The following is a 26,002-nucleotide window of genomic DNA, read 5'->3' as shown; positions in this document are numbered from 1 at the left end:
TAATATATTATATATCTAATACATTATATATTATATAATTATATACATATATAATATAATTTAAAATTTCTTATTTTAGGCTGGCCCAGATGGAGAAACGTCAACCACCGTAACGTCTCGTTCACATATTGTTGAGAATGTCGTAACGGAATCGATAGCGCCGAGTTTATTAGATGCCGATTACATGAATGCCCTATTGACGACTGCACATCATTCCGATCCGGTGAAAAATGTTGTCACGGGCTCGACTATTATCTTTTTCGACGAAGAGGATCAGATTGATCCGACAGCGACCTCAAATCTCCCGGAATCAACCTCTTTCACGGAAATAAAAAAACACGAGAAGAGTGTCACGAGCACGACAGTTATGTCGACGGATACGGTGTCGGAGAATTTTAATTCTGATATAAAACCAATAGATTCAAATAAACAGGTACCTTTTGTTTCTTACATGTAATATATGTATCAAAATTTAAATATATATATGTCAAAATTTTCTGCATTTTCCTATAGGATAATAATGACACACTATCGACTGACGAATCACAAAACAAACGTCCCGATTCTCAATCCGGAGAAGATCTTCAAGTCAGCAACCTTCTCAGTCTAGGTTCTTTAGGAATAAACAGCTTGTCTGCTTTGGGACCGGTGATTACAGCGATGGCTGGATTGCTGCAGGGCAAAAGCACTGCCTCCCGCAGAAACGACACTGTATCTATTGCCGAAACTCAAGAAGTCACAACACAGCGATCGCCGATTTATATTCCCGTCGCAGAATTTGCTGACGGTGATATAGAAACCGCTGAAAGTCAAAACATCGGTAAATGTTCTTTTCTATAATCGTTATTAATACTTTAACCGATGTCTTATAAAATTGTTTTTTTCAGCCGCTCATCTAGCAAATCTCAATCACAATTACATCGCCGAAACGCGTCACAAGGTAACCAGCAGTCTTGCTGATGGCATACCGATATCTCCGGGCGAAATAATCACGGCAAACAGCGATGTTATCATAGGAAAACCAGGCAAAATGGCACCAAGACCACCGCAGACATTTTTAAAAGACGAGAAGCACATCGGCATGAAACCTCCGCCATTACCGGTGCCGAATATTTCGGTGCATCCTGTGTTAGAAGTCCTAGAGAACGATCGCGACGATGTACAAACTCAACAAACCGTGCAAGGTCCGCAAGTGCAGATCTTGCCGGCTCATCAGATTTACGAGGAACATTTGAAAGTTCCGGTTTCAATTCCTCTTGATATTCCGAATCATTCAACAGTTTCTAAACAGCCTCAAAAACTGCTTCCCGTTCAATCATTACCGCCGAAAAGAATTGTCTCGAAACAAGATATCTTGGAGAACGATCCTTTGCTAAAGCCGCCTGATAGACCGAATGTTGAGCAATACGCGAATCCTAATGTGAATCATAAAATTCCGGAGTGGAATCCGGAGAAATATAGAAGACCTTGGAGTGCCAAGGATCCTTTAACACCGCCTTTATCACCTGCGAGATTTGACGAGGTATGTTTGTTCTTCGTGTATTATTTTATGGACATCCGGAAAAAACCATATATAATCAAATATAAATAATATAATTATATATAAATAAATATATAATTATGTAAAATATATCCACATATATGTTTTTTTTCTTTCTCTTTTATAATCTCTGTTCGTAGGGGGAAATACAGGAAAAATAAAAGAATAATTTTTTAAAGCATATTCGTTTTAGAAAGAATAAAATTTTTTCTTATATTTACAATATTCTTATATCTCTACTTTTTCCTTATATCTTCAATTTTTATTTTTTTAAATAATGATTTAAAATGATAAAAATTACTTTTTTGATTATTATTCAATTAATCTTTTTATTTTTTTCTGTAAATAAGGATAAAGATTGTACAAAAGAAATAAAATATATATAGACATTTTATATCTCTCTAATTATATATATTTATATTCGATTATAATTAATTATATATTTTTTTCTTGGAGAATTTGTAGCATATGCACACAGCAATATATGATAATTTCTTTCAAGATTCATCCGGATAAACCGATTGAAAAACCTCGTCCGCCTTCGGAAGAACAGAAACGACCGCCGTGGGCACAAAAAGATCCTTTATTACCCGATACTTCCATCATCATACAGAGTTCCGAATCAAAGCCGATTCCAACTGAACCGATAGTTCATCAAGTCCCGCACGTCATTGACAGATCGACGGGGCAACCTCTATTGGTCAATATTCAACCCAGTCAAGTAGCTAACGTCGTGATTCCTCAAGGTGGCACGCAAGCTTTGATTTTTGGAGATACTAATGAACCTCATATAAGTGGTCAATATTTTGATGATCCTTCACCTTATCCGGAACCTGAAGTTGGACCTGGCTTCGTCGGTATTCAGAAGGTACGTATAACAACTTTTAAATATCTGTATCTTTATTATGCAGCTCAATTTTATACCGCTATATATGCTTAGGTCGAGGACTTAGTGCAATATGCAAGCGAGAAAAATCCAGCTGATTACATGGTTCCTCCGTCACCACCGACTAGTTTCAAACCTACTTCGTCGAAACCAGGTTTCTCCAATCATCCGCACGCTATCTTGTTATCGCCCGTACGCGGAAGACCGCAAGAAGTACCAGAAACGTCTGTACTACGACCCGATAAAAGACCGTCGGAAGTTCACTTTATAAAACGTCCTGACGGATCCGGAACTTCCAGTCAGGGCCACGTTCATACAGAAATTCTTGTACATCATAAACCAGAGACAGTAAACATTCGACCGCAACCCGCTCCTCATCCATCTATTCATTCCGTCCATCAATCCGCGCCAGTACGCGGTCATTTCTCGAACAGTCAGAATCCGGCGGAACAAGTTCCACCGAGACGCGCAGAGGTCTCGACCGAAATTCCACATCGTTATATATTCCTTGGAAAACCAGATTCTGGAAACGAGGTAGCCTTAGGCACCAACTGGAAATCCGATAAAAAGCCAATTAGATTCGCGTTAAACAATCGACCGAGACCGCGACCGATATTAAGACCGACGACTAATCGTCCTCTGGATAGACATGTCTTTGTAGAACGACCAACTGGATATCCTGCGATCAGGAAACCAACATATTCTGGACCTCAAAGACCTCCGGTAAACACGCAACATAATTTTGCAATATCACATCGTCCGTCAATGAATACTCAGTCTTATCAAGAACCTACTCGAATACCGCCTAAAGTATTTACTCTTCAGAATGAAAATAGACCGTCGCATATTTATACAGATAAAGTACATAATATCGCAACGTCAAATTCACAAACCGAACAGAGCGATGATGTACCTACTGGAGCAATAGAATATCACAATCCTTTACATCCAAGTTCGATACCGAAAGGAAATGAACAATCTCAAATATTTCCTACGAGAACGCCAGATCATTCTGAAAAATGGCAGCTAGGAGAGGATACTGATTCTGACATCGGTGCTTCGGAATATATCAATTATCAGAATCATTATCATGTAAAAGGAAACAAGAGCCAAGAAATTGACAATCAAAATAAAAAAGATACGAAAGATTCTACGTATTCTCAAAGTACGAATCAGACCTTGAAATTACAAATTCCGTACGGAACAGTCATTTCCGTCAATACGAACAAGCCGCTGGAAATCGAGCAGGAGTATGGCATAATTTATAATAAACACGAAATAAAGGAAAAACCATTGTTGCAAGGACCTTACAGTACCAATATTTACGACACGAGACCTTACGAAACACCTATAGTACAGGGCAAGCCTTTCGGCATTTACAATGGTTACGACCAGGTCACTTCTTACGGTTACAAACGAAAAGAAAACAAGCCTGATTACGAAATAGTTCACGGCATACCCGCACCTCACAGTGAAAATATAAAACCGATTAAGAAGAACCAAGACGGACAAGTCACAACGTTAAATTCGCTTGAGCGCGACGATACTATCGATCTGAAGCCACCCGCAATAATATCTCAGTTCGGTGTGGAAGTAGACAGACCAGGCAGACCGTTCTCCAGACCAAGGCCTGATTCAAGGCCCGTTCTATACCTCAAGCCGGAAATATTAACGAAATCTCCGATTAAATTGGAAATCAGACCTGATTATGTCATAAAACGTCCGGAAAATGTCAAACCGAATGCCGCGGAAACTTTTATCAATCAGACATTAAATTACGGAATAAAATTGAATCACGAGCTCCAAAATTGGAACGCAGATGCAATGATCCCGGGTAAATCTCAGCAGAAGATATCGACGGGACATAATTCCCGAATTCCTGAGAACGTGAAAACAGCTGAGAATAAAAATGTCACCGCATCTCGTCCAATTATATTCGGAAATAAACGTCGACCGGAGCACGGAACGTATACGAGGATACATCCGGAATATCCTCACATTTTGACAAAACCGAAACCTCAGGTGCCAGAGCCGGTAATCATCTCGAGCGGTACCGCGGGACTAGAAACGCACGATCGTCCGAACATCAAGTTCTCCATGTCGGTCGAGGCTACGGGCGAGGAAGTGGACAGCAAGACGCAAACCGAAAGACCGCCCAGCATGCTAGTCACGAAAAACAATTTGTCGCAAAACAAGAAAGACGAACATGAAATATTGAACACAGCGTATCAAACAAATTTCGCCTCGTCGGATTCCCAGGACGAGGTCAAGACGCGACCGGTTAATAATAAGGAAATGAATGTTCCCTCCAGAAACATGATGCCACCACCCTTGAATGCCGGATCGAATAAATCGAACAAAAACGAACAACAAGGAGTTAAACTTTCGCCACCGCCGACGCCGCCGTCGAGCGATGTACTCGGATTGTCACCGCCGCCCGTAGACATCACTACCACTCATGTGCCGCTGGACGATAGATTCGCCTTGGTGACGACTAACGAATCGGGTCTCAAACCGCCAAAATATATACCTCTAAAAGAATCGACGACAATTGCACCGCCACTGCCTAGCACTAATATGGTTCCACCTAGCCCGAGGCCGTCACTTACAAGACCTTTCCTCGTAGAACTGCTATCACAGGTAATAGATTATAAATGTACTAAAAATTTTCAAACAATTTAATTTAAGATTATATAAATACTCATCCTTATATATTTTATATGTATATATAAATATATTTGATAATATTTATATAATATATAAATATAATTAAATATATTTTATATGTATATATAAAATATATTTATATATAATATGTATAAAATAAAATATGAATAAATAATATCTAATGTATCTTAGGATATGGTACCGCCACCACCGATATTAACAACGAGACCGCTCGAGATCGCTACCGTACGACCAGCCGTCGCCGTTTCCGGTTCTATACAAATAGCAACTGCTGTTGCTACGTCTCATATTCCAGTAGTTCAGGATATTGAATCTAAAATACCAATTATTCACGGCACTGTTGACCTTCCGGTCGTAGTCGACGTTCCCGATATTCTCCGATCTGCAGAAACACGAAAGACCGAACACGTTAGCGTTTACACTGTGCGACCTTTCGATACAAGACCTGTGTCTAGGTAAATTATACTTGATAAATTTCAATTATATTACGAGCGAAATAGAATAGCTTATAATTTAAATAATTTATAACATATAATTTATAATCTATAAATTTATAATTTATAAAATTTGCTACATTTCAGATTCTCCATTCAAACAACATCGACACTGTCTACAAATATGGTAATACCAACAAAACTAAGACCACCTCAAATCAATTATATTCAGCCGAGCAGATCATCGACGATTCATCGCGATGTCGATCCGACGAGATCGCATATATCGAATATTCCTCCAAATCCTGTTAAACGACCTGAGCATCCAGTATTCTTGGAATCTAGTTACGAAAGCATCTCACCGTCGACAAGGGTGGAACCCACCGAGTCTTTAACATTTATTATAGGAACAGATCAAAAGAAACAACATTCGACTGTCTCGAATATCAAGACACAAAAACCGCATGCAACCGAATACAGCACAGTCAGTAGAACAGCGAACGAAGAATCATCGATAATCGTTACCAGGGTCGATAGTTCGATCACTAAAATAACCAGTACATTGATACCAACGTCAAACAATAAGAAGCATCCTGAAACAAGCGATTCGGCTGTGCAATTTACAAAGAACATTGAGAAAACTACACCTAGTGTCATCGCCAAAGAGGAATCCAACATTACTATACGTACGAAGCCAAAAGAGGTACGTGAGATATTTATTATTATTATTAGCGTCTTGATATTTAAATGATATGTCTAGATATTTATATCATTTTTATCTTATCTTTCGAAGAATTATACGGTGCTAATTATGTGCATTAATTAGGTGACACGATTCAAGACATCGACGGTAACGAGAACTAAGACATCGGTACTAGGTTCGCCACCAACAACGAGAACGCTTCTACTCACGCATACGATGACCACAACGACTGTAGAGACAGTGACAGAAACATTGGTGCGTCCGACGAGTGTTGTATCTACGGTAACTTCGACGATCTTACAACCGATCGTTACAAGAATACCTTCATCTTACGATAATGTGGATAAAGACTCGATATTCGTCGTAATGAGCGATCAGAAACCACCCGCGCCCGGAGCGGAAGAGGTAAAAAATCCCGAAATAAATATCTCTATCAATTATAATATATATAAATGTATATACGTTTAACCTTCTGTAAAATACGGATTATTTTCGCCCATTTTAAATCAATCTTTTCTCTCAGCAAGAAAATATAAATAATTTTTAAAATTAATTAATTAATTATATATTTATTCTATTAATTAATTATATATTTATTATATAATTAATTATATATTAATTATATTACATTTTAATGTAATTACATTAAAATATATAATTTAATTAATTAATATAATTATGACAAATGCGCAATTCATATATGCATGGACGGATTTATTTCGCTTAAATTTCAGGTTGAGGCTGAATACGGAGATGAAGTGTCTCGCGACGAACAGGATCCGGCAGGCAATGAAATTCACAGAGTATTAGCGGGCGGAGTATTAGGCGCACCAACGGTGCCTCTTACACCTGTCGCGAATCAATGTACACCGGAATGTAAATCATCTAAGTCAGAAATTTGCGCCGAAATAGGAACAGAAATGAGATGCGTTTGTCGGCCAGGTTTTGCGAGAATGTTTCCGGATAGGCCTTGCAAACGTAAGTACTCATAAATACATTTCTATATAATACAACATATTTATTATTTGGTGGATATATGCGATGGTTTAATATATGCTATGCAACAATTTTCAGCGACTTACACGTATACTTTACGCGTTGGTCTGGACCGCATCGGTCATGAATTCGTGGCGTACGAAACTGCCTTAAATGATTCCGCATCGGCAATTTACAAACGTTTGGCGGCTCCGACGAAGGAGGCTTTAGACAGAACTTTAATGCAGAGTGATTTGAGAGACGTGTACAGAGGACTTAAAATTGCCGGATTCGCTCCGGATCCTACGAAAGTCGAATTTCACGTGCAGCTCAGCGATAACGCTAACGAGACCAGATTAAAAGAAGTCCTTCGAAAATATTTAATTGGAAGTAATTACAGTTTAGGCGGCACGGAAGTTTACGCTTCAAAGAATCTTGATTTGGTGAGTGTGAAATAATAATGATAATTATTTTTTTTTGAATTCTTATTTCTATTAATCATGAATTTTTTATATTTTGTTCTTGAATCTAATTTAGATCGAGGCGATCGATTTTGATGAATGCGCTTCTAAAGAAGAAGGTCCGCACCATGATTGTTCGCTTCATGCCGCGTGCTTCAACTTACGAGGATCCTATCAATGCTCTTGTAAAGAAGGTTGGGCTGACCTGTCGGAAAATCCAGCATATCCCGGAAGAATATGCTCGCAAGCTCCATTGGGATGCACTGGTTGCAGCAACAAAGGTCATTGCGTCACCAACTCTCTCGGTCAAGAAGTGTGCGAATGCTTTCCTTGGCACAGCGGCCAACGTTGTCAAGTTAATCTCAAAGGTAAAAATAGCGTCGTCTATGAAACGGTCTTACACGAAAATATAACCGAGCCAACATAAAGCAAATGATGGAAATAAAATAATCTCTCAATTAATTAAACGTTTCTATATGTTTACAGTTTTGTTGATAGCTCTGGTGACGACTGGAGTGATCTTGTTAGGTCTCCTAGCAATTTGTGTGGGAATGACATGTTTCCGACACCCAGGACGCAATCGAAAGACCGGCGACAGACGAGCGATGATTCCCAGAACAAGTGGCGATACCAGTAGCGAGGGTAGCGTCACCGACTTGGCCATTCCGCATCATGTACCGCATATTTTACCACCGCCGCCGCAAATGATTGCGCCGCTGCCGCCAAATAAACGACCAGTTCGCAAGATTAACGCAAAACCTCGTCAACCGCCCAGAAAAGCTACCATGATTCCTGCAGCTGGTACGTTTTGTCGTGTTTCTCATTTATCACGTATTTTAAACAATTTCTTTCGCAAATTAGATAACATGATTGATTGCAAAGGAGAATCCGTATTAAGAGAATCAAGCCATTCAGTCTAATAAATTTAATTAATGCTTCCGCAGCAATACCAATGAATGACGATCAGCGCGATCGCTCCTTGACGGTAATGATACCGCGCGCTAAATATCGATCGGCACCGCAGTCGCCGCAAAATTACAAGGCCGGTATGAGTACGTTCGCCGCCGAGGAACACAAACTGATAAATTATCTCGACAATGGCGCGAACTGCCTAGGAAATAGGAAACCAAGTATATCCAGCATGAAGGACTGCAAGGAGGCTGATCTGCAAGGAGCAAGAAATCCGGTGACGCCCACGGGCGCTCTCGTTAGTGCCGGTTTTCAGGTACTGGTTCAGTTTTTTCGCGACATCATTTTCGCGACAAATCTAAGGAGTACGAGTGTAATGGGACTTTAATTGTCGGTAGGTATCAGCGACAGTGACCCGTATTGTAGACGCCGAATCCACCTTGGCACGCTCCTGCGGCGAAACGACTGTAGAACCGGCGACTAAGGTATTGAGGAGCGAGGACCTTCAAGTTGACCTTGACTCAACTCTGGCGCGCTCGTGTGGCGAGACAACTATCCAGGCTCCGACCAAGCTTCTTAGATTGGATCTAGGCGAAGCTGGCTCGACCTTGGCGAGATCTTGCGGCGAGACGACGATCCAGCCGCCGACAAAAGTCGCCGCCGCGCGAAGAAGTAGCGTCAAGGACAGAGATACCAGAGATAACAGAGATACCAGAGACAGCGCCAGCGAAGGTCACACCATGGCTGAGCGAGATTTAGGCAGCACACTGCGACTTCCGGCGCAGCATCCGCCGTTATATAGTCCAGACAGGGTAAGACAATTCATATCGAAATATTTCCTTAATTATTGAATTATGAATTATAAAGATTTGATGCCTCATTAAAAGCGATCGGAATGTTGCTAAACGATTCTTTTTACAGACTAGCGATCGGGAGTCCAACTTTGATTCGCTGTAAACGCTCAAACGAGTACGAGTCACGACGTGCGAGAAGATTGGTCGCGGACAAAACCGCTGGACGGTGTTCTCCGTAGATTTATTAATCATCGTTTGTCGAAATCTATCGTAAACGAAGCTAAAGATATCATATGTATTATTTCATGACTTCGTCTTATTTGTACGAGTCTATGTATGGTACTTATTTGTTTCACATTTTTATTTACTAATAATTCGGTATCGCATCTGGTGCCAAAATTCGTCAACGAAATCTTTCTAAATTAGAACTTGATCGACAAATGCTTCTAAGATGAAAATCCTGCGCGTAAACTTTGTAAAGACGGAAGATAAGCGCGCGTGACTCAACCCCGTGCCAAAATACAACCAATGAAATAAGGAAGGCTCCTCGAGGAAGTTCCTTTTCTTGCCTTCCTGTGCATGTCGTTTTCACGAGATCGAGCAACTCGTCGCTGCAGGTGATTGAAATATTCGTTTCACCAGATAGAATTTAAATACACTATATAAATATATATATGCATATATAAAATAATTCGACTGATTGGTGGGCTTTAAGTCAAGCCATTAAAAACATTAAATTTATCACCAAAGCACATCTTTTTATAGAAATATTTATTTAATTTAAAGCTGGAGAAAATAATATTTCGATCGACGCAGCTTACCATGCGTGTGCAAGCATGGTGCAACAGTGTCATAAATAATGGTGGATGGCGTCAAGCCGTCGTGCTATTTGCACGACGAGAAAGCTCGATATGTACATTGAACACGAAAGGAGAATATTTTTTTATTATTGTTGTTATTGTTTGTTTATTTAGTCTATTCTCCGACGAAACGTGTTATGTTGCCCGGCTTCGTTACAAGGCTTTATTTCGGAAATTTCAAATTTGCAATTACGAAAAAATATATATATATATACAATATATACACAATGCCAAGAGCAAAAATTAATTCAGCATCTCTAGTTTAAAAATTTGTAAATTAAGATAATCCTAAGATGACAGTAATGTAGTTCTACGTTTGAGAAACACATGCTATTATTTTGGTTCGAAGCCGAGACGAAGCCGCGGCAACGTCGCTGTGTCAAACTCGAAAGAGAGCATGTGAGACGCATTACGCTGTATTTACTGTTAGCTCAATAGAGATAGCATAAGTAAAAATGTAACGAAGGACAGGTGTATATCATATATCAAGATTTTTTCCTAAATTCACGTTTCATCAAAAGATCGTTCCGCCCGTACGTGACGAATTAAATTTTGCTGACTTAAGAAACGAAAATGACGATGCTCATATTTTAAGTTTTGTTACTAACTTTGTCCTCCTTACGTCCAAATAAACCTTCCATTAATACTTATACACATATACATATAGATATTAAATATATATACATATATATATATATGTATATATACATTACTTTTTCTGTTGTACATAAACTCTCCTACAGAACTTCTTCTACATAATGCTACTGTAATTTTGTATACTTAGCGCATGTACACTTATACGTACTTTTAATAAAAGTCAATAATATAATGGCATGTCTTAAAAACGTACCTGTTTGACATACTCAAGAAATTATTATCAACTTAAGTTCTTAAGCTGATTTAATAACAATATTTGTGCACGGGAGATATATTTATCCGTATTACGCATTATTATTATAACTGCGAAATCTATTACTGATATTTCATCTATTGCGCAAATTATTTGTTTTAATCCCGATATCTCTTCTAACTTTCAATTATCCGTATAAACTTTTCAAGTTTTGTAATACTTGTAATATTTAGGATTCTTTAGATATAACACCGACTTTGCAATTTTTATTTCGCCAGAATAAAAATTATAAAAAATATTACTAAGAGCGAATTCGAAAAAAAAACACGCAAAAAAGATATACTCCGGAAAAAAATCGGAAATTTAAAAAAAGGAATAATAGCATCATGAAATGATGAAAAAATAATTAAGCAAATGCTATGTTACGGATTAATCTATAATCATTGTAGGAAATATCACATTTACTATAATAGGCATGCATCGATATAAGTTTACTAAAACGTTTTTATTAAAACATTTTATGTAAATCCCCTACAGATAATATATAATATATATGTACTAATTATTTATTCTTGTAATAAATTTTTAACGTGTTGTACGTAAGTTTTGATATCTCAACCCATTCAGCATTCTCGTATTCGCGTCGACGACATAACGTTTTTTCTCGCGGCCCACCGTAAAATCATAAACAGCGACTTGATTAATTTCCAATCAGCGGGTTTATTGTTTCGCAAATTCGATTATGTGTGCTCAACATTTATGGAAGCAATTTTCGGGCGCGGCCCTTCGCGGCAACATATACGGCCCGACGACTTCTTGCCGGGAGAAAAAGCGGCGACGTGCGCCGGTCCGCGTTTCGCGATTCGTCGCGGGCCGCGACTAAAACACGAGCCTAATCCACAAAACAAACCGATCCTCCAGAGTCCCATTCGAGACGCGATCCTTGACGTACGCGATCCTTGACGTACGCGATCTCTTCCGTACGCGATGAAAGGCCCGATTCGTCGAAGGGTTCCCGACGCGACGGCAGAAAACTATCGTAAACGACTTTATTTATAACACCGGCTCTTATTGAAATTTCGCCAACCGTGGTAGCCAGTCCAAATTGGCGAAAAAATACAATATTCAAGATATATATAATATACAAAAATATTCAGTTGATGTGCAGTTTTCGATGATTATACTTTTTTGAGCGCGACAAAATATATGCAACAGTTTAATTTTTGGCGGACAGAATACATTGCCATATAATTGTAATTAATGATTCGTCAACGACAATCCACACAACGCATTGCATACAAGATTATAGTTTTAATGAAAAAAAATTGAATGCGCATAAGAAAATAAAAGCCACATGTACGTTGTTAAACCAATTAAACCAACATAAATGCATATAGCGCTATACGGAAGAGTTGATTCGATAAAAAACCATGAGCACAACACCTACCGTAAATGACTTTATTTACGCTGCAGGTCCTTATTAGGGTTTCTCCATGCGTGGCAACCGCGACAGCAATTTAAATCGCATTGACCGCTCCCTTGCTTAACCACTTGTTTTTGCAGTCCGAAATGCAGTATTTGCAAAATGCCTTATGTTTTTTTACTATATAGGACGTTATATATATAAAATTATATGCTAATTTTTAAAAAGAAAATAAGAGAAATTGTAATTTTTTTCAAAACAGCGAATATTAAATAACTAGACCTATATTTCTTTTAATTTATGATATATGTTTGACACGCGAATATAGTAATATATGTATGCGCATATGCACCATATAAAAACGTTAAAGTGCTAATTAACACATGAATAAACTGACAAGAATATTTTTCGAAAATAAAACGCCGAAACAAAATTCTTGACCACGGAACAAAGTGAAGTGGATTAATTTTTAACGTGAACTATATTTTTCGTTATTTTTACAAAATCCATCAATCGTGAAATTCTTGCGACATGTTACAAAGTAATTTCCCGCGTTTTTGTTTAAGAATTTTTTGATCGGTGTTGTGCATGGCATTTCTTTGTCAACTCAACATAGTAAAATAAACTTATGTCATTATTCTGTTCTATAATCTTTATCTGCATTGCGATAGAAAATAAATTAATTAAACTTCACATATATAATATATTATCAAAATAAAAAAATAGTATTAAAGAAGGATATTCATATTAATATAATTTTCATGTTTATCGATATAAATTAAGTATTATGTAAATACAAATTTCTATAGAAGAACAAATGTGGAAAACAAGTAAAATGTCCCTTCGCAAGTTGCACGTTCTTTGCAATATTTTAAAAATCGCGGAGTTCTTAAATTTTCAACGTTCTAAAAAACTGAGAGATCCGGTTTATAAAGGATTAAAAACAGATGTATACTTCAGCAGTTTCTGAATGAATTCTAATTAAAAATGTAAAAATACATTAATAAATTCATCCGAAAAATAATAAATATTAATTAAAATGTTACCATTTTTATATTTTCAACATATTATATACACCTCCATATTACCGCTATAAAAATGTTATAAAATAAATAATTTCTTACTCACCGATACGTACAATAGCGGAGTTGTAGTACACAGCACACATTGATCTGAAAACAAAATATTCAAATTATGTATATACATATTATATGTGTGTGTCAAATATCTCATAAACAGTTGCAAATGCAGTTTAGAAAAAATATTTTCATATTGCATACCTCACAGTTGCTCCACTGTCGCCCGATGCCTCCCCGGGCCTCCTCCTCCTCTCTTGGTCCATGGTAGCACTCACGACACTCGCGAAAATACGAATAATTACGATTGCCCGACACTTTACACGGCACTCCCGACACGAAGCGTGAATCGCACTGTGTATCACAATGCTACCTGTAACAAATAAAATACATACATATATTAGAATAATCTTATTATTTCGCATTATAACATTAATTAGCAAATTTTCGCTTTATTAATATTTTTTGACAGAAATCAGCTGATTAAAGCGTTAATTTGCTAATTAATTTTTAAAATAATAATATGTTTTAAATAAAATGTTATAATACTTTAAACTCGATTAATATTTTTGACAGTTATCAGCTGATTTCTGTCAAAAAATATTAATCAAGAATAAAATATTATAACATATTATTTACAACATATTACTATTTTAATTTTTTAATATATTATTATTTTAAAATTTAATTAGCAAATTAACACTTTAATCAGCTAATTTCTGTGAAAAAATATTAATCGAATTTAAACAAACTTTACATTATTTTTTTTTAATATTGTTTTTTTTACATAAAACTGAAGAATGGTGCGCGCATAGCGTGTGTTGTTCCAGTAAAACTTATTAAAAAATGAATAAGCGCGTTTAAAAATATGGGAAAACATGAATAAAATGATCCACAGTTCGATAATAAAAAATATTTAAAAAAGACGTGTCATGACCTATCTAAATCGCGACCCTAAAATTTCGAAAAAATTAATTATCGCCGCTAATGACGAAAATTTATTAAAAAATGAAATAGCGCGTTTAAAAATATCGAAATACATTAATGAAATAGTCCTTCGAGAGATAATAAAAAATATTGATAAAACACCATCATTCAGAATGAATTGACAGAGCGCGTAAATGTGTCGGTCCACACATGGAAACATGCTATTTAAAGTGAATCGTTAGAGCCCGCGCGTCAATTGTGAAAGAAATCGGAAATGTTATGCCCACCCTCCTCCTTCGACCAACGGTCTTTTTATGCCATTCCGTCGCAACCCTTTGGAAGACCAAAAGCAGGTGACGTATACGCGAGTGTACGGCGCAGAAAAAGCACGTTGAGGAGAAACAGTGGGGATGTTGTTTTCGTTGGCGTACGCTCACCAGCCACTACTACCATTCGGATTGTTATCCCCCTCTTTGAGACACTTTACCCCGTCTCTCTCTTTCTCTCTCTTTACCTCGCCACTTTTGCCAAGTCATCGACGTTTGGATAAAGGGACTTTCTCTGTCGGTCAAAGGAAGAGAGGATGGAAGGGAGTTCGGAGTGACGCCCCCATAGAAATAAGCCCTAGAATTGGTGGGGATGAATGTTTCATCTTTCTCACACCCATCCCTTTCCACGTTCTTTCATCTTTGTTAGCAACCAGAGCTTGCCTTCCCTCTCTCTCCCTCCTTCTCGACTTGCTCTTTCTTTCTATCTCTCTATCTGGTACCGCCGGCTGCTGGCAGCGCGGAAGGGATCCAGGGCGAGGGGAAAGCCGGCCGTGAAATTAAAACATGATGAGGGGTCTAGATTGAGATGCGAGGGAGAGAGACGCGGTGAAAGAGTAAAAAAGAAGAAACGGTGAGGAAGACGGAGGCAGAGCGACACGCGAAGACGGAGACGGCACTAATGCCAGGGACGCATCTGCGAGCGGAACATAAATGAGAATCGATTTTGTGGGTGGCGATCGCTATAGTCTTTGTGTGCGCACGTCACACCTCGACAAGTGAGAGATTGCTTACTTGTTTAATTTTTTTTTTCTTCTGAAAGAAATATACCCATTAAATATATTAAGTCTGTTTTTTTTTACTTTTCAAATATTTGGAAACATTATCATGAAAATAATTTAATGGAAATCAATATTTCTTGAATTAAAGATATTGCCTATATTTTTCTTTATATTCGCATCAACTAAACATCTTTTACTCGAATGAAAGTACGATATTTAATTCTACAACACGTTCGTGTTTGTAGATTCATCACTTTATTCTAGATAGCACAAATATAGATGATCACAATGTTCGCTACATCGCCATGATCGCGCGAACGGTCTCCCTTTTACGCATCGCATGCCATGGAATAAATTGTCCAGAAATTTCTAAGATCGGCTCGCTTTGTAGGATTAGCCGAGTGCGACAGGCTACCAGCTACAAATCACCGGGTACCAGTCGCCAGTTACCACCTATCACGTTGCCTTACGACCGGACAGATATATATACGTATCTATGCAATTATTACGATTCACTATTCTTCCCGTAGAGCTACATCGATGCGAACGAATCTGTGAAACGGTCAACCACTTTATTGTACTGTTCCCCCTTGATAGTCGTACAGTTAGTAAACCAGGCGTGATTGCTCATCAACTATTTATAACGATCCTCTTGGTGTACCGTCTCTATATTCGCTATATTCATTCATTCATCAAAATGTTACATCAAGCTTGTCAGAATCTTATAAAATTAGTGTCAACATGTTTTAATATTTCTATAATCCATTAAATATTACACAACCTCTGAATACGCGAAGCAAATATAATTTATAATTAAATTCAATTTTATAATTTATAATAATGATGCTGTTTAAATATATATTTATAAATAAATGATAAAAAGCTCTCGACTCGAAGCTCGTCAAGGTTCTGAAAGATAATTTTAAAAAATTCACAATCTTTCATTTAACTTGAAGACAGAAAGGAGGGAAGAGGGAGAACATACATTCGCCGTTTAAAATTGCATGGTCTAATAAACAAACGAACAAAGTCATACATCAAGATATATCCCCGGGATATTCGCAGGGGCGTAACTTGTAAGTATTGTGCAGATGCTCTTTAGTAAAGAGATGAGAGAAAATTTTTCGTATCATCCATCCGCGGGTAAGGATCCGAATAGCCATAAACCGACGACGTCCTTCGTGTTTGAATTTTCTGTGAAATCCTTTTCACGCGATTGGTTACGCGGACGATCGGCATTGATGCGGGACGGATAGTTGCGGCGGGGGTGAGAAGGGAAGAAGGTGACGGAGCGCCGAGTTCCTCTCTCGGTTCTCTCTCTTAGGATACGCCCGATGGCACGAGATTTTGGTCCATAGATCACGGCGGGTTCGCTCTCTATCCTCCTTTTCAGGAAGCGGCACAATGCTGACACCGATGCTCTCTCTGCCGTTATAAGTAGAGCCGACCTGGTCGCGGCCCTGTCTCGACAAAGGATGCGAAGTCGGCCATTGTGCGGGTGATTTGGAACCTTGGGATAGAGGCCTTCCCTCTTTCTGCCGAGTTACCGAGATGTCTTCATTAGGTCCCACTTCGCCGCTTCGGGATATAGAGAACTGCGGCTCGTTACGATCCGGTGAAGAGAAACAGAGAACATCCGAGAGAGGACCAGCAGGACACTAGATTGTTCGACCGTATAGAATGGATGGCGTTAATACGGTGCGAGAAAAGTTGCGTGCGTTCTGAAGAGATTTTTCGAGATAATGAGGGCCGTATAATTGTTTAACGCGGTAAAATCACACTAAAGACGCCCCTTTTCTCTCAAAAGCAAATTTCAAGGAGCGTTTCGAAAGGAATGCACTCTAAATGCGAAAATTAACGACAAGATTTTCTCACGGCACAAAAAAATATTCTTGTGATTTAATGAGCGATTCCGTTTACTGGTGGATAAAGTTATCTATTTTCCAGAATATACATAATGTCGCATTTGTCAAATGTAATCGTTGCTACTTATGCACCGCAGTAGAAAAAAAAATCTTTAGGAATAAAATCAATCATTTGTGCGATTTTCTTTACAATTTTCGAGTTGCAGCGTGTGCGATTTTCAAAGGAAATGTGTGCAATTTGCGGATATTCACGATGAACGTCCGTGCGATGAATGGTACAAAGCCAGGACATTAGCCGGATGGATCCTGTCATTTGCCGGGATTTACCTGCCTTTCGACCTTTTTTCGTACGACATTTAGCCCTTCTCGTGCCGCAAGACGTCGCAAGTCAGGCTCGAAATGACAGCTTCCCTCCCAACGGCAAAGCCGACAGATCCGCCCCGGCACGCAATTCATCGCTTCCGTCGTGAACATTACATTTAATCGGTACAAAGTTCGTCAACCTTGTTCAATTTTTCGCCCGAAATGCGTCATATTGAACGCAATAAACATAAACATAAACATAAACATAATCGCATAACATAAATAGCGATATCATTCTTGCACAGAGTGTATCAATTAGATTTAGAAGATAATGTAATTAATTTTTCATATGCTATACATATATGTTTATTTTATCTTTATATTTCTTTTATATTCTTTCTACGTTTCTCTTTTCCTTTTTAGATATTTGTCTTCCTTTGTAATTTAATATTTTTGTTATTTTATTATATTATATAATATTTAAAAAATATTATGAATTAAAATATATAATATATAAAACACGAAAGGCTCTATAAAATTAAAATGTTAGAGTGTAACGGCTAATGAGAGCCACCGTAATTAATGATAATTGTCAATATCGACAATAAATTTACAAGAGTTCTCTTGTAAATTTATTGTCGATATTGACAATTATCATTAATTACGGTGGCTCTCATTAGCCGTTACACTCTAACATTTTAAAATATATAAAATCTTAAATTATTAATTTTTTTATTATATAATAATTTTTTAATATTTTCTTCTTTGTACCATATACCTACTATTGTTCTTTAAGAAAATGTTTAAAAAAACAAGATGCTATTATACTATTATTAAATTTCGAGCGACATTTTAAATAAGCAACATACACGAACGAAACGAGGCTTTCTCACTTCGTAATGTTCGGAATGTCGCAAAACAATTTCAAGGATCCGAATAATTAGCATCAATATATTTTAACACTTAAGCTGTAAACTCGCGCAAACATGTAGGAGAAGCTTTGTCACACATCTAATTAAATTCGTGGCGAGATACCATGGTCGAAGATCGCCTAACCGATCGGACGGTCTTTTGGCGGCATCGCCGGATTTCTGAGAAACCCACAGATGGACCTTCGAACGGTCGACCAATCGAAACAGGAAATACCCGAGTCTCCGTCGTGAGACCAAACACGACAAATCTATCGTGTGATCGCAAACGTCATAAATTTCACCGAGATAAAAATCGGTAGAACGCAACCGCGCGATAAATTGTCGAGTGGTCGAAAACAAATTTATAGCCCATAATCTTTAGGGCTATAATAAACCGTTCGTTAATAATAAAAGAGCTTGTTTCCTATAAAGAGTTTACTTTGTAATTTAAGTTCATAAAATAGTTCTTCTTAATTAACGAGATCGACAAGATGTAAGATAATTGAACATGACACAAAAGCACAAATATTTAAAAAGAAAAAGAGAAACGTAAGAAGAATAGAAAAGAAATATAAGGTCGAGCAAACATATATGAAATAAAAAATTAATTATATTTTTCAAAATTTGTCTTTTTCAAATAGGAAAAATTTAGAAATGTATAATCTTAACTGCCACATAATTTGACGCAAATCACGCGCAATTTTAGTTTAGAATGCTTAGATAAAGTTAATGTTCCCTTGCGATATCCGTTTCGAGATAAATGTCTTTAGTCAGAGATGTCATATCGATGGGACCATAATAAATAGCGACAAAATTCGATTTTTCACGGTCATCTATAACATTTAGCGCCCCTCAAATTGTGTGTATGCTGAATTTTTCCGGTTTACCTTCCGGCTTACGTTTTGCTATTCTTTTTTCTTTTCTCTCTCTCTCCTTCTCTTTCTTTCTCTTTCTCTCTCGGTTTGTGGAACGTGTCGCTCGAGCAAGGACCCGTGTATCTAGCGGGGCTGATCAGCCGGGAAATCACGAGGCGATCGGGAGGCGTAACAGAACCCTATACGATCCATTCGTTTTCCTCGATTTTCACGCCCGAATCGTTACGACAGGTTCGAAACCGCTTCGAATTTTCGAACGGCGATAATTTCCTCGGAACGTTGACTCGTCCACTTTATAACCCAGTCCATTCGTTACAGTGGCTTCGTAGCGCTCGTGTCCCGGGACCACGACCCCCACACGCCATATCGTGTATAAGCGGACAGCGGACGTAATTAGCGCCAGTTCGATCCCTTTGTGTTATTCACAGGGCGTCGAGAACAAGATGATTACCGGTTCTCGGCACAGCATCCTAGCATAGGCGTCGCCGGCCTGTTTGAAAATGAAAAATCGCGTATCCACCCTCGCACTCCCTCCCTCAATATGCTTGGCTTTCTTTGTACATTCGAGAAAAACCGAAAATATCTCCCTACGAACGTTTCTATTTCGTTGTGAAATAATTATCCTAATTTCGCATATATGCGAATGTTATAATTTGTGAGACGTAAGAAGCATGTGCGTAACGAGATATTCGTACAAGATTAGTTAATTAATTAATTTAAGAATCTAAGATTTTCCGACGAATATGTCGAAGAGTATTCCTATTCACATACCACGAAACACACACATATATATATATATATATATATATATATATATAATGAAATGAGTCGAATAATGAATGATAAAGCAGCGCCAGTAGCGTGAAGATCCTTTTGCTACTACAATGTGCGGACAATAATTACGATATCGAGTTTGCAAGCAGGACAAGGAAGGACGAGAGAGCGTGGAGAAGTCGGCGAAATGAAGGATGAGAGCACCGAGCCAATAAGGAATCAAGCGTGGACCCCCAACATCATAATTCATCTTCATCGGCTGTGCCAGGTTGCCCAACTTTCCGGTGGATTAGCAGTCCGCCTCGCGCACATAATGATCGTGTCGACGACGGTAGGTACAAGGAAGGCAGCAGGTAGCGGCGAAGGCGAGAAGCAAAGAAGAATCAATTTTGGTTTTTCTCATCCTGATCATCGTCGTCGTCGCCGTCGTCGTCGTCATAGTCATCGTTGTAACCTTCGCAAGAAGAGCAACGGCAGATAGAGCAAACAAGGAACAAAGGGTCCCTCCGGGTGACTTGCGAAAGTCCCCTACGGCGGCTTCTTACGCTCCTGAGCATCATGGGGGCACGTTGGACGTTCATAAAGCCCGCTAGGGGCCTCACCGTGGAAAAACAATGAGGCGGCCCGATCAGGCTCGGGCTCGCTCCGCGGCCTCTCTGATTCGCCATGAAGCCAGCAAGAAATTGACTACGATGGCTGCTCTCGCTTTTACCGTCGATGTGCCAGCGGCGCATTCTCCTTCTTCGCGTTCTCCATCTCGTCTCGAGAAACGAGGAGGATTCTGCGGAAGTTTTACCTCGCGAGCTTCTCTCGCGACTAATCGTCGCGCGATCAAAATAATTCCTCGACGTTCGACTCTAACAAAAATAATGAACAAAGCCGGTTGGACGTAAAGACAACAATCGAAGAAATCTCTCGCAAATTTATTGTCCGCGAAAGAGATATCGCGAAAGCGTTTCGAATTTCGTAGCGCGCGATCATGCATGCTGTCAAACGGAGTGTGAATCTCGCGAGACTTCTTCCGAAACTTCGCCGACGAAACTTTTTGGCTCCTCACTAATTCGCAAGCGATCTTATCTCGAGATCTCACTTGGGAGCAGGCTACTAACTCTCGACACCTCGGTGGTAACTTCTCGGTCGTTCCCTGTCTGTTTCGAACGCCCTTCGCCAACGCTGTTACACTCTTTCTCTTCTTCTTCTCTCTCTCTCTCTCACCGAGATACAGTGAACAAGACACGAGTAAGAGATAGAGAAAGCTTCTCTCGTGCGAACATATCTCAACCTCCACCGTGCAGATCGGCCGAGCAGATAAGCAAGAGAGGAACCACCAACGTGCAACGTTTTCTTTGCGACGAGCTTCGGCAAAGTCAAAAGTGTTCTGAAAAGCGTCTCGTGGCATCGTAAATCGTAATTCATCGGCTTTTCTGTGATGCCGCACGCGGAATGTAAAAATGAGATGCCCCCCCGCCGATTTTTCGGCACTTTTCTATTCGGCTCCTCATTTTTTTTCTTTGACTGTCGGTGTCTGTATATATCCAGGAAAAGGGAAAAAAAGGCAACATATACGCGAAGAAAACAAGAGTCAGGAATGCGGGTCGAGCGAACGAGAGAAGGGAGAAGAACCCGGTAAATGGGGCTGTAAATCTGGCGGGCAGACCTATTATAAGTTTATTACCGACTTTCCTCGACGCGCGACACTTCTTCGGATACGAGCCAAGAGTCCGACTCAAAACCTGTTACACTCACGCGCGGTACCTGCCAAGAAAGAGGAGAAAGAGAGAGATGGAGAAATAGGAGGTGGAAGATGATGTTATGTATCAGAGGCCATTAGTTATCTTAGTTTACTGAAAAAAATTGTTATGGCTTTCGAGCTGTTTGGCCAGTATCCGTCGCGGACAATAAAGAATCAAAGTTAGTTATACATGTTTATGTCATATTTTCCTTTTAATCTATGTATATGAAATAATAAAGAAAACGATCTTAAAGACTGGAATCAAGAAGCTATATATTAAAATCATATATGTATATTTATATATATATATAATTATAATTCTCTCTCGTATATTATTATTCTATTGTGAAAATTAAAGATATTAAAAACAGAAATGTCTTAAAAAACGCATTGCTAAAAATTGCAGAGCCAAAGCTGCCGTTTCTCTTGATTATACGGAAGTAGCTCGACCCCCGAAACCGTTTGATTTTGTAAATCACGATGCAGTAATTATTCGGCATTGACTCAAATCGAATTCTCTCTGCTCGCGCGGCTACTTCGATTCACGGCGCGTTGAGTTTTTCGAGCATGCCGGATATTCGGGCCCCACTGACGGCCTCACCGAGCGTTTCCCCGTGACGGAGGTGGAGCGAGGGGCCCCGAGGGTTTAATAACACCGTGAGTCCCGGCATAACCGACCGAGACCGACCGAGCTCCTCCCCCCAACCCCTTTTGGCATATATATAGCAATTAGGCCGTGGAACGTCTCTATCCCGAGCCGCGGCGGCCTTCCCAGCCATGATTAGAGGACATACGCACGCGGTGGGGGCCCGGTTGAGGGGCCCTATGCCGTCCAACCACGAGATTAAGGTCTCTTCCACACTACCTCCCCCTTCAACCGCCTTTCCTTGCCTTCCTGTGCGAAGAGCACAGCCTGCAGCGGCACAGAACGCGTTGGTTTGAATTTCGACGCGTGACAACCTCGTAATACCCGATATTTATGCGACGCTGGTGATCAACCAAGGACAAGTCATGTTTGCGAGAAGTGGATAATTGCGTAATCCATCCTTTCTTTTTCCTCGCACGGGAGAGAGCTGAATATTTTTTAGAGCTTTCGGATCTACTTAAGTCGTAAAATTAAAAAAGAAATAATGAATAAAAATCATTGACGAATAAAGATATCTAACGAGCGACGTATATTAATAATTTTATCCGAAAAAAAAAAACATAATTCATAATAATTTTAGGACTATACGAAGAATGTCGAAATTAGCTATGTCGCCGCCTTAGGAGCGAGTTAACATATGAAAAAGACATCATCTGGTAAAGGTGAAATAAAGATGAGATTAGGCTTGCGGTTAGAGATCCAAAGGAAGACGTAAATAGGACCCCGATGATGCTAGAGCCTACTATCTTTACAAAGATACCGATACAAGCGACCGTAGAAAGGAAACATAAATAAGACAGGTGCACTTTTCAGTCCTTAAGCAGGATAATCCATCTAGGATGAATTCAGCAATTTTTCGTGTATCGATTTGACATTTTCCATTTTAAATCACAATTAAAGACACTCTCGATTTCTATCTCTCTCTCGCTCTCGATACCTGTCTCTTATATTATCGTCAAAGACCGTGAATCGTATACAAAAAAATAAATACCATACAAAAAAAATAAATTACTGTATGAAATTAAAATTTATAAAATAATGAAAGGTTTAAAGTAATTATCGTAGATGGTATCAACGATCGATTAACTTCCGTGCTGGCTAAATTTCAGAGTAGAAGCGCGCACGAGAGTTTTATCAAAGATGTCGGCAGCCTTGTCGAGAAGAGTAAGCGCGGCTCTCTCGGGCTTCGTCTTCGGGAGGTCTTCGCGTGGGGCGAGGCCACCATGTTTCTCCCAGACTCCGGCTCTCTTTACTTCTCCGTTCTTCCAACGACAGACCACTCGCATCATCCTGCTCTTGGGACCGGCGTGCGAGCATCGGCCACCTTGGGGCGCCCCCGGGTGGCGAATGGACCAACCGGCCTGCCTGCTCTCCGCCACCTCAGTTCTGATCTTCCCCATCTCTCCCTTTTTTTTCTCTCTCATTTCATCGTCCTTTTCTTCTCTCTCTCTACCTTACACCGAAAATTATTCAATTTTTCTTCGATAATCGAATTAAGTGGCCGTTCTCTCGTTCTTGCCCCCCTCAAAAGTTTTCTTACAATAACTTGGCGGAAATTTTACATAAAAGCCAAAGAGCTGCTTCGTTATACGTACTTGTCTGAAACTCGACAGGACTAATCGCTTAATATCGCGAAATTGTTCGTAGCGTGTTCAGCACACATTACTTTGCTTCGACAATCGATCCGATTTGAGTCACGTCCGACACAGTGGTCGAAACGGCAGGAGAATGCTCCTGTCGTTTTCCCACGCCCAAGTGTCGGTGTGGCCCTGTAATAATAAAGAGGCGCCGCCGTTGCGACCGCCGCATGTACATCGACGGCTCGTTTCGTGAGGACCCTTTCGGGGGGGCCCGTCGTGCCGCCGCGCTCTGCCTCCATCCTGGAGTTCTGTATCGAGTCTCCCCGGCTCACGAAATCCCAGGAAACGAGGAACAAATTATCTCGTCAGACGGCGCGGACGCACACCGGTTTGAAGCGACGAGAGGATCGGGGGCTCGTTGGCTCGGGGCGTCGAGGGAACGAGAAGGGTCCGCGCCCCCTCCTATACGAATATCGGCTGTCCCGCTTCCTTCCGCGCGTTCCCTGCGAGAAACCTCGGCTGTCCCTTTCTATCCGCATAACCGTCCTCGATAACTAACTGACCCAACGCCTAGCGCCCCGCGTGTCGGCGCAGGCGGCTCCTTTCTTACCTGATGAACGCGTACGGGCACACACGCACACTGTTCGTGAGCCCAGCCGTCACGCCAACGACGTGCAGAAGAGGATGATGAGGTACGAGGGGGATGAAGGGTGGGTGCCGGTTAATGAGCTAGAACCACGGGGGGCTCGGAAACGGGCCTGCGAGGTTCCATCGGCTTTCTGGGAAGTCACGAATCGCAGCCTCCTCTCTGGCCGCTCGTGTTACGTTTCCCGCGTAAAGGCCCGCCACTTCTTACGGCCCTCGCCTTCTGTCGTTAAGTCAAGCCGAAGGCACGCGTGATCTATAGGAACCATAGCACTCCAGCATTTTTACCTCCTTTACGACTTTGCCGAAATCTTGAATAATCTTGTCCGCGAGACGGCGATATTTGCTTCTCTCTCATAGTCCTTTTATATTTAATATTTTTTTATTTCGTTTTCCTCCGATAATATAAAATAAATAATTATAATAGGGCTTAAATATTGCACATTACAATAATAATATAATTTTGACAAAATTAAAATTGTATCATCACAATCAAAAAGGAACAATGAGAGTTTCTTCAAAGATGACATATATTTTGACGAAAGAATAAGACTGTTTCGAAAGAACCAAACGTGCTCATTAAATTTTATTCGGTATTAAAATATTTTACCGGGACGGCAGAGTGTCGAAAGATCAATAACGATCTTGGAGAAAAATCTTTACAAAGTTACGGCGCGTTCGTAGCTAAGATTTAATGAAACGAAATGAGATAGGCCGCGCAAGAGAGAAAGAAGAATGGGAAAACGTTGTCACGAAAGAAAGAATGAGAGAAAAGATCGGTGTGGCAAGAGTGGGATACACCTGACCAACAGGTACCCAGTGAGGTCCCCCATAAGCAATCCCATCATTGGCTCGGCCCACTCTCCCACTCTAACTACGTGGAGACTAAAGGGTTTCAGACTCTTCCCTTCCTACAGTCAGCATCCAATATCTTACTGCTAGGATGCGAGCAACTTGAGATGTAAATAAGACTTGATGTTACGAGATATCATTATTTTATTTTATTTTATTCAATTTTTCATAGCATTTAGACACTCGAAAACTTTTTCCACTTTGAACGTTGAAACAATCATTGATTTTTTTTAAGTTTTTTTTAA

General features: G+C 39.7%; 2 protein-coding genes across 5 annotated transcripts in view; one reads left to right on the top strand and one right to left on the bottom strand.

Annotated features, from left to right (window-relative positions):
- The window catches only part of LOC145944853 (uncharacterized), a 59,568-nt gene extending 47,901 nt beyond the window's left edge, over nt 1–11,667 (top strand). The window contains exons 7-21 of the mRNA XM_083053432.1: nt 80–433; nt 514–820; nt 888–1,522; nt 2,043–2,408; nt 2,481–5,066; nt 5,286–5,569; nt 5,696–6,251; nt 6,375–6,656; nt 6,986–7,229; nt 7,326–7,669; nt 7,764–8,055; nt 8,174–8,488; nt 8,632–8,912; nt 8,995–9,408; nt 9,518–11,667. Of these exons, the coding sequence (XP_082909558.1) occupies nt 80–433; nt 514–820; nt 888–1,522; nt 2,043–2,408; nt 2,481–5,066; nt 5,286–5,569; nt 5,696–6,251; nt 6,375–6,656; nt 6,986–7,229; nt 7,326–7,669; nt 7,764–8,055; nt 8,174–8,488; nt 8,632–8,912; nt 8,995–9,408; nt 9,518–9,553 (7,296 nt within the window). The 3' untranslated portion in view covers nt 9,554–11,667. The remainder of the gene's footprint in view (nt 1–79; nt 434–513; nt 821–887; nt 1,523–2,042; nt 2,409–2,480; nt 5,067–5,285; nt 5,570–5,695; nt 6,252–6,374; nt 6,657–6,985; nt 7,230–7,325; nt 7,670–7,763; nt 8,056–8,173; nt 8,489–8,631; nt 8,913–8,994; nt 9,409–9,517) is intronic.
- Nucleotides 1–26,002, bottom strand: part of Dctn4-p62 (dynactin subunit 4) — a 104,445-nt gene that overhangs the window by 60,439 nt on the left and 18,004 nt on the right. For all 4 annotated transcript variants that reach the window (XM_083053437.1, XM_083053435.1, XM_083053438.1 and 1 more), the window contains exons 3-4: nt 13,804–13,972; nt 13,652–13,695 (exon numbers count right to left, since the gene is read on the bottom strand). In XM_083053437.1, the coding sequence (XP_082909563.1) occupies nt 13,652–13,695; nt 13,804–13,972 (213 nt within the window). The remainder of the gene's footprint in view (nt 1–13,651; nt 13,696–13,803; nt 13,973–26,002) is intronic.

The sequence above is a fragment of the Prenolepis imparis genome, unplaced genomic scaffold (assembly GCF_030444845.1).
Source record: "Prenolepis imparis isolate NDT839.2.m4 unplaced genomic scaffold, iyPreImpa1.0 SCAF_13, whole genome shotgun sequence".
In the NCBI taxonomy this organism is placed as follows: domain Eukaryota; kingdom Metazoa; phylum Arthropoda; class Insecta; order Hymenoptera; family Formicidae; genus Prenolepis; species Prenolepis imparis.
The sequence above is the reverse complement of the archived record's forward strand: the minus strand, read 5'-3'. Positions and strand labels throughout refer to the sequence as shown.